The sequence below is a fragment of the Phaenicophaeus curvirostris genome, chromosome 21 (assembly GCF_032191515.1).
Source record: "Phaenicophaeus curvirostris isolate KB17595 chromosome 21, BPBGC_Pcur_1.0, whole genome shotgun sequence".
Lineage (NCBI taxonomy): Eukaryota > Metazoa > Chordata > Aves > Cuculiformes > Cuculidae > Phaenicophaeus > Phaenicophaeus curvirostris.
This window is the reverse complement of record NC_091412.1, coordinates 9,500,018-9,517,133: the sequence shown is the minus strand read 5'-3', so window position 1 is coordinate 9,517,133 and position 17,116 is coordinate 9,500,018. Positions and strand designations below refer to the sequence as shown.

General features: G+C 44.6%; 1 protein-coding gene across 6 annotated transcripts in view; it reads left to right on the top strand.

Annotated features, from left to right (window-relative positions):
- The window catches only part of SPECC1 (sperm antigen with calponin homology and coiled-coil domains 1), a 90,529-nt gene that overhangs the window by 20,046 nt on the left and 53,367 nt on the right, over positions 1-17,116 (top strand). For 4 of the 6 annotated variants that reach the window (XM_069873866.1, XM_069873864.1, XM_069873863.1 and 1 more), the window contains 2 exons: positions 539-715; positions 1,488-1,623. In XM_069873866.1, the coding sequence (XP_069729967.1) occupies positions 569-715; positions 1,488-1,623 (283 nt within the window). In that variant the 5' untranslated portion in view covers positions 539-568. Of the gene's footprint in view, positions 1-147; positions 263-538; positions 716-1,487; positions 1,624-8,663; positions 8,822-17,116 lie in introns of those variants that run through there. The other 2 variants (XM_069873865.1, XM_069873867.1) reach the window with 2 other exon arrangements.

Below are 17,116 nucleotides of genomic sequence, written 5' to 3'. Positions count from 1 at the left end.
AAAAAAGAGGAATTCATGTCTATTTGCTGGTTCCTGGCAGGATTTCTCTCTTGCATAAGCTTATCTCTGAGGAATAGTGGATCTGGATTTTTGTTTGCAAGGAAGCTGATGTTTTTCTACAATGTTTTGTAAGTCTTGGTATAGTAAAACATCTTTTTATCAGTGTGGCAACATCAACTGCTGCTTCTCTAGAAGGCTTTGATAAGTTTAAGATATCGTATTTTCTGTACAGCTGAGGAAACTTGCTTCTCACGTGACTTAAGTGAGTATTATTTCAGCTGAAGATGCTGAATCTAACAGTAAGATAAGTAGTTTTCTTTTTATCCCAAGGTTGTCTTAGATTGCTGTGCCTGAAGCTTGCTCTGAGGGATTCTCTAGGCTGAGTTTTGATGTGTATAAGAGAGGGAATAAAGTTTAACGTGGCCTTTTCGGCCCTTCAAACTGATGCCAGAGAGCTTTGATGCTCTTTCAGATGATGTAAAGACAGTTTCTTTTTTGTGTGTGTATAAATATATATGGTTTTGTTTGGTTTTTTTAGGATCTATAGTCAGAGTTATTTAGAAAGAAAATGAAGAGTACTGCTAGGCCTTGGAGTGCAGTGCCAAAGCAAGGGAGTCATGGAATTGACAGAGGAAGATCACTTTCCACCACCTCAACGGGAATGAAGACATCCAAGTCCTCAACTTCACTTGCCTTTGAATCTCGTCTGAGCAAGGTACTAACCAGCAGGGACTGTGCAAGCATTATAGCCTTGTTCTGGGCTAAAGATTTGGTTTAGTCCTGGAATATTACTACACCCTGAGCCTTGGAGTGGGCTCAACCACTGCATTAAGCATAGGAAGATTATAATTTTGTTGTATGTTAGACTAGTGCACGCTTCTGAAAATATTTTGCATGTGATGAAGGAGACGCTGTGTCTGTCCAAGGTTCTCTTCCACTGTCTGTGGAATACAGTTATAACTGTTTCCAATAGCAAAGCTTAGTAAGGAATGCATAGCATGGTACATCATTTATATAAAGAGGAGATCTAATCTTCATTAATTGTCACAGCTTTTCGAGAGAAGGATTTATTAACTTAACTTGCTTTGTAAACTCCTAGATGCTCTGAGCCTCTTATCACTAGGATATTTCAGTCCAGTGCTTCAGGCAGGTTATGTTCATTGTTGGAGTATCTGCTGTACAGAGGCAGGCAGCTCTGAAGGAACGCTACCAAAGGGTCTCATCGGGAAATCTGACACGACTGATTACTTTATGGTGTTAAATGAAATTTCTTCCTAATTTCTTCCAGTTCCAACGGAAGAGGCAGAGATGCCTCCCACTGGATCAGGGTGCTCCAAGCCCCATCTAGCCTGGTCTTGAACACCTCCAGGGATGGGGCATCTCTGATTTTCTGGGCCAAATGTTCCTTCTTCTCCCAGGAACATTGCGTTTTGAATTTTGTGATGGGAATCCTCAATCTGGTTGCTCACAACATCTCTGTGTTGCAGCTGAAGAGGGCAAGCAGCGATGACATGCTGACGAAACCAGGGGCGGCCGCAGCGGCTGGAGTCTCGAGGCTGAAGAAGACCATCACCACCGGAGCCATCTCTGAGCTGGCGGAGAGCCGACTGAAGCCCAGCACAGGTAGATACAAAGATGAGATGCGATGCTGGGTTTGCTCAGGACCTGGCTGAGGTTCCCATATCACCCCGCAGCACAACTGTAGGTCGAGACCTATAGCACCGGGGGCTTGCACTGCATCCCACGAGCTGGGAATCTGGAAGGAGGAGAAGGAAGAAGCCAAGGGCTGCCACGCAGCGGCGCCAGCAGCCCGCGAGCCCCGGGCTGAGTTGGCTGCAGCCTGGATGGAGAGCAAGGAGCTTACCCTGCCCTTCCCGGGACAAAGAGCCCCCCCACAGCAGCCCCAGCGCAGCTCCTGCCCCTCAGCTGCGGGGTTGCTGTGCCCTCTCCCACCGGCAGCCCCAGCGGCTGCTTCCCTCCGCTTTCAAATCCAAGCCCGTTTCCAAGGGCAGCGACAGCATCTGCATACCAAGGGCTCCTGTGCGAGCTCCCTGCTTTCCCCAGGAGCTCAGCAAACACTTGCTTTTGTCTGCTCCCTGGTAGCATTTCCAAGGGAATGCGAGGTCTTATTAAATTTGACCACGAGCTCCTTTGTCCCAGCCTCTGCAGGGCTCGGCTGTGGAACAGAACAATGGTACTAGCAAGAAAAGGTTTCAGAAATCCCCTATATGCTGCCCCACACCCCCAAAAGAAAATGATGCCTCTTGTAACAGCATCATTGCTTCGCAGTAATCCACAGACGTGTCCTGTTCTGCAGTTAATTGGTGTGTAAATCCTCCAATTTAATAGTGACTGGTTGTATCCAAAGGCATTTGAGATTCACCAGCCAATAAAGAGGCATGCTGCTGGCAAAAGATGCTTGGGAGGAGTAACGCAGTGAGAAGAAAACCTGTACAGATGATGTAGCATAGGATCCTGGGAATGCAGCCAGGGAAAAAGCACTGCAGGGACTCCAGAATGGAATACATATGTCAGATCCAAAGCACTGGAATAGAGAGCCCTCTTCTGCATGCATGTATTATAACCGGGATTGGAGAAGTGTTAGGATTTATGATAAGGACTAATTTATATTCAAAGGATAAAATGGTTTGTGGAGGTCAAGTTATGCTTGGGTATTGTTTTGCCAATTTAAATTACATCAGATCTGACCTCATATACTGCTTTGCATCAACGTTGATGTATCAATGGAAATATTAGTGCTGGGCAAAAAGAGTCCAAGTGTGGAGCTATATATATATTTTATAGACAAACACTAAGACTAGATGTGCTGCCCCTCTAAAATTCCTTTTAACCTAGAGAGAAGTGTCCCAGGTCATATAGGAGCCATCTACAGGTATGTATATAAAAAGATCTCTATCTTGCATATCTTAATTTTCACAGTGGTTCCATAGTCCAAAAGGATGCTTGGAAATCTGGGTATGTTCTGAGAATATGTTACTGTCATGGTCGCTGAAAGGTGCCAGATATTAGTGAGCAAGGTTACAAACCTGAATGGTACTTTTCGATGTTCACACTATGAAAAAACACCAGCGGGCACATTATAATACAGTGTATTCTTGCTAAGAGGAAAATTAAGAATCAGATGTGATAAAGAGCACAACATGTTCCTGGGAACATTAAGTAGAAAAAGAGAGAACATTGTTTCAGCTGCTATATTTTATTGAAATGGCACCCCAAATAGTGTCTGATTGTGATCAAGACTACACTGCAACACTAACTGACTCTGGAGTTAATGCAAGTAAGACCATTCCTGTAGTTTGGAAATGCAGATGTTTGTGTACATAATCAACTGTGTAAATCTTGAAAATTCTTTCTGAAACCACTTTCTTTGGCTTTAATTGGCTTGATCAGTTCTGCATTTTCCTTTCATGTCTTAACTGCAGATGACATGCCTTCCCCCCCTGCCTTGTTTGTGCTTTTTAGATTGGGTTTTCTTTGTTATTCGAGTGAGTGATTTGATTATTTTACTGAAATTACATTATATTAGTTCCAGCTATACTCTGGTGGCTCAGTGTTACGGTATTGTGTAAGAGAAATGAAAAGAAACAAGATATGGATATAATAATTTAAAAAGCTTAGCTATCTGTTCTTTGCATGTGACTGTCCAACATTTGTGTGTTGACCTTGAACACTAGCACGTGTTCCAAATGCTGCAGGTAATAAATAATTGACATCCAGATTGCTTGTTTAAATAGGCTTGTTTGTCTGCTGCCCTTGGTGGAGTTGAAGTTATTCATTCTAGCCTTTTGCTGACACAAGTGCCCCTCTCTGCCGTGTTGGAAGCTAACGCAGTAAATCATAAGCGACTTAAAAAGAGATGAGGCCAATCTCATGGCTCCATTCTCGGCAAGTGGAGTTGAGCAAATGGAACTGGAGACGGATTCTGGCTGGAAGTTCTCTGCTGTGATGTTTGGCTTTGTAATTGCTTGGCAGTCTTGAAATCCCAAGTAATGAGAAATGACACACAGGGAGAAATAATAGTCTTGAATCCAGCTTCCTTATCCAAAATCTTTCCATGTACCATCCTGAAGTAGCGATTTAGTTTTATGTTAAAACCGAGCTTAGAGAGTTCTTGTGTTGCTTTTAATGTTTTGGAAGAAAAGAGAAGCTTTAACTAAATGAGGCTGACGGGTCACTGCCAGTGTTGGTGTTAGTGCTGGGGAAGTGCAAGTATCACTGGTGCAACCTGAATGAGCTGAACCCCGGATTTTTTCAAGCGGAGACTGGTGTGTGGTTTTATTGCGCGTATCCCTCATTAGATTTGCTTCCTTCCCACCAAAATGCAAAAAAGTGGCAGACTGCAGATTTCAGAGCTTCCTGCATGTTTATAGGGCTGTCACTTCAAGATTCTTGTTTGAAAGTAATATATGGAATCGATCAAATTTATTGTATATCTTCTTTCTGCTGACTTCTCTGCTTGGCAATTGTTTGCCACTTTCCGATGGGGGGTAACCGTTTAGGTTAATGTGAAGCTAATCCAGACCAGAAGCCTCTTCCGTTGTACGTGGTCAGAAAATTCAAGAAAAGTTTTTTTCTTGATATGAGCTTTCTTTAAAAAAAGCCTTGGAAAAATCTAATTGGCAGTTTAATTCTTCATAAGATGCTAATGCTCCCCAATTAGAACAGGAAAAAGGAAAGTGATTTCTTTTGAAGGACAGCTGTCTGACCTTGGAGCCCTCTTGCTCTCCCATACATCAGTTTTTGACAGGGCCTGCTTTTTGTGATTTGTCACATCAAAAGACTGCTATAGGTTTGTAGAAAGGTTGCTGCACTTTGCATTCAGTCTCGTTACTGTCTCGTCTTTCTTGTGAAAGATAGAGACAAGGGTGAGAGACACTAATGAGCCTGGTACGTTCTGTTCCACAAGGCTTCACTGGAAACCAAACGACTGATCATCTGGGGTTTCCCAGGAACAATAAATATGCTTTAAAACTTGATCTGGAAAGCTGATTGCGTTCTGCTACCCTTTCCAGGTGCAAGGCGTAGCTCTTGCATAATTATTCTTTCTTATAAAGAAAAAAGAGATCCTAGCTCTAAAACTGATGGACTCAAAAACAGTTGCTCTGTTAAGATACTGTTCAAATAGGCAAGGTGTACTGCAGGAACATAAGGTGCAAAACAGTGTGGAAATATATGTCTACATTTACATCCCTAGCTCTACACGTAGCTGGATGTGCACATTTGACATCTACACACACTTATAAATATCTGCATGATTGGTTGTAACATTGGTGCAAATATGAATCTGTACCTTAACCTCTTTGACATTACTTAGCAAAATACTTCCTCTGTCTGTGATTTCCCCAGGTATCAAGTGACCAGGCTAAGTTTCAGCACCATTTTAGAAGATTTCACCCACCAACTTCTAAAGTGAAGGCTCAAGAACTGAGGTAGATCAAATTTGGCATTCCAGATTCAGTTTGTGGCAGCTACTTGTCAAGTTTCTCTTATTTCTCCTTACAATGATATTTTCTTCTTGCGATAGCCTGCATACTCCAATGTAAATGTTCCCTTACAGTGCCTTTGCTGCAAAGGTATGATGTTTGTGGCCAGGTTAAATTTACACGTTCTTCTAATCTTTGCTCTTTCTGTAACCCGTGGACAGTTCTACATCTTAGAATGGCTTGGAACAGGCACTGCTTCACACAACTTCTTCAGGATGAGTTTTCCCCTTTGATGATGAATATGTTCCTCTGGTAGGATATTTTAATTGGGAAAAAGCACTTATTCCAGAAGGGCTGAAAGGACCTTAGTTCTTTAATGAAAAAATAGCAGTGGTCTTGTCATTAAACTGATATCTGTTGGCTCAAGATCTCAGTCCCACAATTCCTTGAAGTAGAGATCTGTTGATGGATGCTCTCTTCTTGTTCTGAAGGTGGCATGTGAAGATTGACTGACATAATTATGCTTTTGCTCTGCTGTTGGCTGTACTGTATGAACCTTCTTCCATAACAGGGGATGGAGTGAGAGCAATGTATTCGGTGACTGTCTGTTGGGATTTCCGCAACCTGATCCTGTTAAGGATAACACTTTCTTTGAGATGCATTCGCAGGCTGTCTGCAGTCATGTTGCATTATTAAACAAGTAAGAATGAACTTCTGCTGACAACACTGTCTGCAGTATGTGCTTTTTCCAGTTTTGTTGCTGTCCTGATCTACTGCACAATTTGTGTTTATTGCACTGAGTCTCTATTAACGCATTCTGAGATTTTTGCACGCAACTTCTGGTTAAAACAACCTGTGAAATAGAAAACCTTTTCTATCTTGTATGTTCTGCTGAGAATGACTCTGTCGGCACACGTTTACCACCCTGGGACCTGAGCCAGCTAAGAGGATTCAGTGTGTGATAGGGATACTAAAATGCTAAATCTTAAAAACTGTAATGAGCGACTCCTTAATTTGTTGACAGTTAATTGGCTCAAGGAGCATTTATGGGGAAGATCTATTACAGCTGTAAGCAAACGGTGTTGATCTCAAAAGCCTCGCTAGGGATCCCTCAACAGAAAGGGGAGCAGGCTTGCATGGTCCAGAAATAGAACAAATCCACAATCTCGGTTTGTTGTCACTTCTTTTCAGGCTTCTTTAGTGAAGCTGTTCAGCAAAGTCAACACAACCTTGCGTTGCCTACCTGCCTTAGGTTAATTATCAGCTTCCCTTCAGCTGGGTTGAAGAGAAATGATCCTTAACACAAATTCTCTAGGCCTAAATGTATCATGGCCAGAGTGCCTTGGCCGAGTGCCAGTGTGTTTGCACTTAATGGGAGGAAGCAAAAGAAAGGAACGCAGAGCTGACCTGGTCTAACAAGTATGCGTAACAGGAGAGGGCTTGGCATTCCTTGTATGATTTTTTTTTTTTCCTCCCCCACTGTTTTTTTCAGCAGCTTACGTTAGATTTTAATGCTGTAAAGAGGGAGGGATTGACAGATACATCTCAGAATGGTTCCTGGAAGGCTGCAGTTCCATGCTGTGAACTTCACTATGACCTCACTAATTATCCTCACAGCAAAAATTTAGGTTTTAGCATAGTTAAAAAAGCCCATTTCCTCTTCTGGGTTTCAACGTAGATGTTATATTCCTAATCCTTTAGGGTCCACTACTAAGCATGAAATACACATCTCTCTATATTTCTTTTCCCATCTACTTAGTGCTCATAAAATGTTTAGCCTTAATTGAAGTAGAGCATGATAGTGTGAACGCTGGTATTGATAGTGTCCACCTTTAGGGCCCATTCAGTATAGTTCAGTCTATTCCAGAAGGTCCAGCCCGTGGAGGTCCTGCTTGGCATCTCTAACTTCTTCAGGCCTTTGCTTTCTGAAGAGACTGATAGTTATCTGGACACAGGAAATCTCAGAGAATTCTGTGGCATCTTCATACTTCTGAACATGGATTACAATCTGAACTTTCAGAAGTTATTCGAATTTATGTGCTGTGTTGCGAGTGTTGGCTCTGAGGAAACTCTATGCCTGGCAAATAAGTCCTGTCATTTGACAAGTGTGTTGAAAGACTTATGTTTGTTACACCTTGAGTAATTCATTCCCCTTCTCAGTACATAGAAAAAGGGCTCTGTGGTTAGGTGTGCTTTGGGTGTTGCGAATTGGGACAAAATTAATTTTATCTTTGCTTTGGAGGCATTCGGCCGCTCTTGTCTTCACTGAGGCTCCTCCTGCCCTTCTTCACCCCCAGCTGCATCTCATTGTGTTGAATTGTAGAGCAGTTTGGGTTGGAAGGGACCTTAAAGCCCATCCAGTTCCATCACCTGTCACGGGCAGGGACACCTCCCACTGGATCAGGCTGCTCAAAGCCCCATCCAACCTGGCCTTGAACCCCTCCATGGAGTGGCCACCCACAACTTCCCTGGGCAACCTGTGCCGCTATCTCCCCACCCTTACCGTGAAGAATTTCTTCCTAATTTCTAGCCTAAATCTCCCTCTTTCCAATCTAAAGCCATTCTCCCTCGTCCTATCCCTGCACTCCCTCATCGAGAGCCCCTCCCCAGCTTTCCAGGAGCCCCTTTCTGTACTGGAAACTGCTCTAGGGTCTCCCCACAGCCTTCTCTTCTCCAGCCTGTTGGTTTGGAAGTTCCTAGCGTCTGGGTGCCGGGCCCGGAGCGGGGAGCCCCGGGAGCCGGGCCTGGAGGGGGGAGCCCCCGGGAGCCGGGCCTGGAGCGGGGAGCCCCCGGGTGCCGGGCCTGGAGGGGGGAGCCCCCGGGAGCCGGGCCTGGAGGGGGGAGCCCCCGGGTGCCGGGCCTGGAGGGGGGAGCCCCCGGGTGCCGGGCCTGGAGGGGGGAGCCCCCGGGTGCCGGGCCTGGAGTGGGGAGCCCCGGGTGCCGGGCTTGCAGGAGCTCCGTGTGAAGCAGAGGCAGCTCGGAGCCGGCTGCAGTTCTCGCCGGCCGCCCCTGGGAGGCTCACCCCGCCCGGCCAGCCCCTCGTTCTTTATCTCCGAGCTCTTTCTCTGCCTCCCTTTCTCCCCCCCCCCCCCCCCTTTTATTCCAGCAGCCAGGCAGCTAATTACCCGCACAGGCCGGCCTTCGGTGCATAATATTGTAATGAGGTGGGAGGGAGGGAGAGCCCCGGCGGCTGCGGCGTGAGCTGCGGGCTCCGAGCCGGGCAACGAGGAAGATCCCGGTCGGAGCCGCCCGAGGCGGCGGCGCTGGGAGCGGAGCCGCCGGCAGCATGAGCTGAGCCCCCCGGGCGGCCGGGGCAGAGCCGCGGGGGCCACTGAGGATGGGCAACCAGCCGGGGCGAGCCGAGGAGCACGACCAAGGTGTGTAAGGGACCGTGCGGGGTTTGCTGGGGGGGGGGTTCACCGCAGCATCCCGGGGGGAAAGGGGCTGCGGTCCCCGCCGCGAGGCTGCTGGGGAAATTCTCGCTGTTCTCTCGCTGTTCCACCCTGCAGGGAAGCTGTCCTAAAAGAAATCCCTTGGTTGAACCGCGTGCCTGCAAGGGAGGCGCCTGGCTGCCTGGCAGATTATTTTATATAGGCTGCATGATGCAGCTAAAAAAGTTCCAGAGCTCATCTTGGTGCCGTTCGGGATCCACAGCTCGGCTGCCTTCCCCCTCATCATCGTTGTTCGTGGCCTGGGACCTGAAAAATCCCAGGCCTTCCAATTTAAAATGATGCCTTTGTGGCCGGTCTGCCCACCATTGTCCTCTCGGCTGTGCGGTGCTCTGCATGTTAATCAGGAGCAGATTTTATGAAGCCAGGCGCTGGTATCAGGTAGATCTGCCTCCCCTTGTGCCGGACGGCTGTGCTGTGCACTGAGAGGGCTGCTAATTCCTTCCTCATGCTCTAGTGCTGCTTTGCTTGCCTTTTCATCTGTTTTGCTTGTTACCAGATGCTGAGCGAGGAAAAAATCCCCAAACAACAGCAGCCACACTGGTGTCTGCTGTTTATTTCTTAGTTTCTCTTCCAGCTTAGCACCCTCCCATGTACAGAAACTGGAGTCGGTTGTATTTCCTGGCACTCTGTTTCTTACTGTTGCCATGGGAATTTCATTCACAAAATTCCATTAAAGTCGCTATTGCTTGATCAGGGTTTTTTTTTTTTACAATTTGGGATCAGATACATAGGGGCTGTTTTAAAAGCAAACACGTAGGTATCTGATCTGCCCTTGTGAAGGAAAGCGAGAGGCAGACAGCGCTGCATCCCCGGCCCAGGATCTCTGACAATAGATGTGCCAGGGAGTGCTGGACCAGCAGGTAGAATCATAGACTCACCAGGTTGGAAGAATCATAGAATAACCAGGTTGGAAGAGACCCACCGGATCATTGAGTCCAACCATTCCTATCAAACACTAAACCATGTCCCTTAGCACCTCGTCCACCCATGCCTTAAACCCTTCCAGGGAAGGTGAAATCAACCCCCTCCCTGGGCAGCCTCTGCCAGGGACCAGTGGCCCTTTCTGTGAAGAATTTTTTCCTAATGTCCAGCCTGAACCGCCCCTGGTGGAGCTTGAGGCCATTCCCCCTTGTCCTGTCCCCCGTCACTTGGGAGAAGAGCCCAGCTCCCTCCTCTCCACAACCTCCTTTCAGGTAGTTGGAGAGAGCAATGAGGTCTCCCCTCAGCCTCCTCTTCTCCAGGCTAAACACCCCCAGCTCTCTCAGCTGCTCCTCGTAAGACTTGTTCTCCAGCCCCTTCACCAGCTTTGTTGCTCTTCTCTGGACTCGCTCCAGAGCCTCAACATCCTTCTTGTGGTGAGGGGCCCAGAACCCACCGGATCATCGAGTCCAACCATTCCTATCAAACACTAAACCAGAGAACTCTCTAGCACTGCGTTGATCAGCAGAGTACTGAAGAACACAAAAGCTGCCAGTATCCAGCCACCAGCAGAAATGCTGCTCTAAGGGAAAGTTAAACTTTAGGCTGGAAAGTGTTGCTGCCAGCGATAGGAGTCTTGCTGGAACTAAGCATGCTGGGGAGCATTGACACTGATGGGGGAGATGGATAAGGGTATTAGGCTGCTAATTTCTAATCAGGGATTGAGAAACCTGTCTGGGATTTTGCAGGGCCAGAGGTGGGATTTGAACAGCTTATTGCTATTAACATGGATGATAGATGGCCGTGCAGACCCCCTGCGGGTGTGTGTGTGAAAACCTCTTTCATCCTTTGTTTTCCCTTGTCCTGTGATTTATTGTTTTATTGAAAGGGAAAGGGGGTTGATTCTTTTGCACCTAAACATTTTTAAACTCTTCAGTTTTTAAGTGTAGGCTGTACTCAGTCTTGTTTTACTATGTTCTCACTGTAAACTATGACTGTGACTGAAAACCAGAGCATTTTGTATTGAACTGCATGCTCAAAACTCTGCTTATTCATGAAAAAATGTTCAGGAACATCACTGTTGATGGGATAAATTCTGACAACTTATTCCTTGTTGTGTGTGAGAGCTCTGGCTTTGGAAGTCAGGATGATGTAGAGACATCTGAAACAAGAGTTTGTTGATTTTTGACAACGAGGATGCAAAAACTTGGTTTTCATATCAGAAAGAAATACGTGGTCATGTCTGTGTTGGGCTTTGTTTCTGTTGGATTCATTCAGGAATACCTGCATCTTAAGTAACTGGTGAATTCTGTTTGGTCCTTTTGGAATAACCAACATAAAACCCAAAATGGGTATCTTCATTGATCTATTTTATGTTTCAGCTTTAACTACAGACAATTAGATCTTGACCTGGACACTGAAGTCTTTAAAAATCTGATCCTATATTACCTAGAGTAAAATATTTATTTTCATATACTTATGAGAGTGTGTTACGCTTTAACAGATTTTTCTGTTGAGTGTAAATAGGAGTCATAGGCTATGGGGTTGGGTAGCTTTTGGCTAGCAAGGCTACAAAGATACGTTTTATTATCAAATCTAAATAAAACAATACAGGTTCCAGAAGAGACATTTTCAGTCTGAGGTGTCTGTGTGAGTGATAATGACTCTACAGCTAGCAATCAAGATTTGGGATACAAAGATAGAGCTGTGATAACCCCAGGCTCTGGGTGGACTAGTCAGTGCTGTCAAAGGAACGGGAAAGGAAATTATTGCCACCAGGCTGAGCGGTTTGAAGTTAACACGTTAATACAAGGGAATCTGAAAGAAATACGGCTAGCTGAGGGGAGGGATGGTGGAGAAGGGAAGATGGAGAAAGGGAAGACATCCTACACTGTCTTGCAAAGTAATCCACTGCTTGTGTCTAGTTGGGTGGGGTTTTGACAGATGATTAGATGATTTACAAGGCAAACAGCTCAGTATCATCTCTTTAAGTTAATCTACACATTGATAAGAGTGTAAAAGTGCCTAAAAAGGAGTTGAGGAAATTGCTTGTAGTAGTGTTAGGTTCTACAGGCTTCTTCTGACTTCTAATTTAAACTTATTTTAAACCATTTTACGATCATTTGTAGGAGCTTTTGTGGTGTGACCCAAATTTACATCTGTCGTTTGCCAAAACTCCTAATTGCAAGGGTGGGCAAGCAATTGCTTTCCCTGTTATACCCGAGTGCTCTCAATATTCATATTTATAAAGCGCGTGGAGGTTTGGAATGAAAACTCCTATAAGGTAGTACAGAAAAAGATATAAAAGTAGTGAATATTGCTGCAGTTCATCAGTAGAGTTACTTTTCTGCTTTGGAGACTCTCTTCCTCGTGCTGAAGGAACCATGAGTATACGCAAACACAGGCCAGAGCACCTGTGAGAGTGGGAACAGTTCATGGGAGCTGCGTGGAAGAATACATCACCCAGTGCACCAATATTTATTGTGAGAAGCAGCCTTTCAAACATTTGTGTGCCTTGGAAATAGTGAGGCACCCTTTATTTCAGAACAGGAAAGCTAAGTTTCTTTGACATTGGTTGACATGGTGATGGTGAGGTTTTGTTTGACCTCTAAACATCTGCAGGTGATGTGATGATTAATATCTATGGGAAGAGGTGGAAAAAAATGACTCAATCCATACAAAAACTTTCTTGAAATGAGCAGTTGAGTTGGAAACGTTAACTTCTCTAGTTGGAACAAGGTGACGGGTGGGGTTATCCAAGGGTTGGGCTTTTTTTTAGGACTGTGCTTATTTGTAAAACATGCTTACATGGCTTGGATGAGAATATCAAATGTCAGTGCGTGCACTAAACCTCTATTGATCTGTTTTCTTATGTCTGTTTTGTCCTGGCATAGGGATGGCTTCATGATATGTTTGAAGAAGGGATTCTTGGTATAGGATATATAGTTTGTAAAGCACACAGGGTCTTTCAAGATAAAGGCAGTTCAGCCTAGAGAGGAAAAGGCTCCAGGGAGACCTTAGAGCAGCTTCCAGTACTGAAAGGAAGAAATGTTTTCCTGTTACGATGGGGAGGTCCTGGCATAGGTCACCCAGAGAAGTCATGGCTGCCCCATCCATGGAGGTGTTCGAGGCCAAGTTGGATGGGGCTTTGATCAACCTGATCCACTGGGAGGTGTCCCAGCCCATGGTAGGAGGGCTGGAGTTGGATGGGCTTTAAGGTCCCTTCCAACTCTAAGCATTCTGTGATAAAAGGCATTGTAGAAATAAGTTATTTTTTGTGATTTCTGTTTTTCTGGTTTTGGGTTCTCTCTTGAGTCGCTCTCATCTGCTTCTCTTCCTTTCACCTCTCTTGTAAACGTGGGAGCCATTCATTTTCACTCTGTTACATGTCAGCACACCATTTCTGCCAAGCAAGAGCTCCAGAGAACAGATGAGTTTAATGATGGTGTTGGGGGAGGGGAGGGAGGAGAGAGGGGCCAGCAGAGCTAATGAATCACACAACAGCTTTCATGGAAATACCGACAGCAAGTCATGTCCTCTTCAAGCTCAGGCAGCGAGCCGTAGACTTTCTGTTCTCAGTGGAGCCAGCAAACCACAGTTTGCTCTCCAGTGGATAGTGTAATTCCTTAGTCACCTCTTCCTCCCACGAGTCATTCTCGCATGGGGGTTTTACAAATGCTCTCATTCTTCAGAGTAGTAACACGCTGCTGATTAAACTGGGCTTGAAGAAGTTTATTTTCCTCTGGAGGGTAATTTTTACTTAAGCCTCTCTTCCAAGGCCAGCTAGGACCAGCTCTTTTGATTAATCTTGTGGTGTGACTTGACTGGACTGACACAGTTAAATCATTTGAGAGGTACCAACAAACAGATGTCAAATGGCAGTAGTCTCTTCTGCTCTGCAGCCAGTGAAACGCGTACAGCCAAGAGACTGTGTCACGGTTTGGACTGGCCTCTTAGAGGAATTTAGTCATGAGCATGAGTAACTTGCTGCCTCTGCTTGTCTCTTTGAGGCAGAATTAAGTGATAAGCTGAGATCCCCTGATCCCAAGATGAGAGGACAGTGAATGCTAAATCAATGGAGGAGATCAATAAGTTATCCTATAGGAAGGCAAGGACTTCTACAGCAGTTTTCCGCGTTGGCTGGGAGGATGTGCTGAGTGGGAGTGCTTGGTGGCCTGGACCGAAGGTTTTACAAGAAGAACTTTTAGGGTATGGCAGGCAGCAGGATGTGGTTTATGCATTTTGTTTTGTGTTAGGTTGTTTTGCTGATGAAAATTAAAGCCATTCTTGGATGAAGGCAGGGAGCTTCTGGGAATCTTACTGAATGAGTGAGTCAGTAGGAGCTTGTCCTATGGTTACGGCTCTGCAGACTGTGCTTTTGCCCCAGTGCCGGTGCTGTTTTGGGATCTCTGAATAGCAGGTCTAGTATGATACTAAATGTAAAAACTAGTTTTCTTGATGATTGTTTTATTAGCTTGGTTAATGTGCTGCAATTGGCTTGACAGCGGCAGTGATAAGGAAACAGCCAGTGGGTGGTTGTGACTGTGTGCTGGTTCTAACACAATATTAAATTATTCACATGAGGGGAGAAGGTGAAAGGAGGGGAGAGTGATGCTGGCCTTGGAGAGAAAAAAACCCAAAGCTTGATTGGTTTTTATTTGGGTTATATTTGGCTCCTCAAGAACTTAAAGTTATAAAGCTAGCCAAGGAAATTTGGGCAAGTATTGCACCCTGGTCTTCCCACTGAAACCAGACAGAGCCCTGGGGATATTCATGAGCTTGTTCAGAAACAGTCTTGTATTTAGTATTTCAGCAAAATAATTTCTTTTATGTTTTTCTTCTTTTCAATTCTTCCTCTATTTTACTAATTTACTCTTCATAAAATCTCCTAATCTCCACAGGGAGTGTAGCTTTCAAAACAACGTGAAATTGTAAAACTGACGTGAAGCATTTCTCTGATTTCATTGGCACTCTATTGCTTGCAGAGGACTTGGGTTTTTCTGAGATTCTCGCAGGGTGCTACTAGCAGGCTGACAAATCTTTGATACTTTCCTATGCTACATCTTCAAGCGATTTGAGCAAGATGGTTAAACATTTTATAAAACTGAGGATCTCTGACGATAATAGACACTGCTACATTTTCCATGCATCAACTTTTTTCTCCCTAGAATCCACAGATCTCTTTTGAAATGTTCCCTCTGTTGTATTTCACGGAGCAGTAATGTTTCTCTCTAAGCATCAATAGATATGGATTGCATGTTCTGAGGCAGAGTACTCTGTCCTTGGATGATCTGCGCTCACCGGTCAGTTCTCTCAGGCTATAGAATCACAGAGCTGCAGTTTTCTGCCCTTTTAATTAGTCTGTGTAGCACACAACTAACAAGCTGTTTATTTTAAAATTTAAATGTAACGCTGTGACAGATTAATTTGATTTTGATATATGGAAAAATGTGCCCTTGGGGAAACGTGCAGCTTACATGAATTTGCAGGGTCTGGTTCTGAGCACGCGTAGGGGATGCATTGTCTGAAACAAGGGCGTATATTCTTCCATTTGTTACCATGTAGTTTTTGTATCTTGATTGGAATTTTTCAGTTGCACAGGAAAAATATTAAGGGCTAAGTAAATACGTTCATGGCCATGTTCCTCTTATATTCTTGTCCTGATGGATGCTTTGGTGCTGGCTGTTAAAAATCATCCGTGAAAGTAGGACACTACTGAAGCAATAAGAATTTTACCGGTAACTACAGTGAAGTAATTTATTAATATATGGAAAGGGGCCATAGGGATGGACTGCAGTTAGTCCTTTGACATATTGTACTTATGTTGTCTGGCTTTTCTTTCTTCACCTACTGAATTGTAGTTTATCCTTAACCTTTCTTCTGCATTTCTTTGCTGTGGACTGGTGACCAATATTCAGGATAACTTCATGAACAGGAAACTCTTCACCTTTGAGGACACTGCCCTTCTACACAGCTTCTGCCTTGGGGCACTGCATCTGGATTCTCGAATTCTACACAAAAACCCGTAAATCCACATGACTTTCTTGCAGCATCTTAAGTGTGACCTGTTTACGCTTTACAGGTAAAAGGGCATTTTGCCTTTCTAAAGGAAACCATTAAGTTAAAAGGTTTGTGCAAAAGCATTGTAATACAAGGCTGTTTCAAAAGGAGTGTGTAAAACACATGTGAACACACCAAGGTAATGCTTTTGAAATGCCATAGCAAGAAAGGTAGAAGCTAGGATATTTTCTTCCTGATCATCACTGTCTGAGCTGTCTCTGACCAGTCCAACTGACTGGAGAAGTCCCATGCTGTAGTAAGTACAGAAAGCTGTTTTAATTACCTTGAACAAAGTACAATGCAAAGGTGGTTCCTTCCCTGCATATGGAGGATATTATTTTGTGTTTTTCGCACCCTAAAGTTCGTTTGCATTTTGACACTGCAACGCTTATACTGAAGATGGAGAAATCCTTGTAATACCTTATAATTATGTGTCATGTAATCACGTTTGTAGGGATGATTTCTACACAATAGTGTGGATGATGATAGAGTTGTTGCCAGGAACCTATTTCTCTGTCAGACAGGAAAGGGAAGGACCTTGAAAAGTACATCTGAATATTTACTCTTATAGACAAAACCATGTGATTCCTGAAACAAAGGAGAGGTAATTCCCTACGCTTGTGCCAAACAGAACCAGCTCAGCAGTAAGGTCCATTAGTCACAATTAACAGCTGGTAAGCAGGGATGAGGTGGTGAGTTCCCATGAACACCAGTCATTGCAGGGACTGGTATTCTGTGCTTGGAGAAAGCTCACAGCATCAGCTTGCTGAGAGTGCCATACCCCTGGTGTTTGTCTGCGGTGTGATAGAATAATTGCTGAATTGCAGCCTGTGGAGAAAAAGTAACATTTTACCTCTTCAAGGGGAAATCATCTAAATCCTGCTTTCTCAGAAAACAAAAAGGAAAGCATAAAAAACTTCTATCACCAAATAGAAGTGGGTCTGAGTATTATTCCCAGGAACATGTAATACTCTGCCATAACACTGATATCCTAATGCTGGGAAGGGACGATGCAGTGGGGTCATACCCACTCCCTTCTGCAGATATTCCTTGAACAGAAAAGAGTACTCCAGAGAAGTGGTGCAATTTATTTACATCTTCAAAGGATTTTAAACCTTCATGTAATGGAAGGTTCTGTGCAGAAGACAGCCTGCTTTCAGCTGGGTAAAGCAATGTACAGAAATATTTCATGTGATGTTTCCAGGCCTCTTAATGTTCATGGCAGTAACTTTGATTAACCCA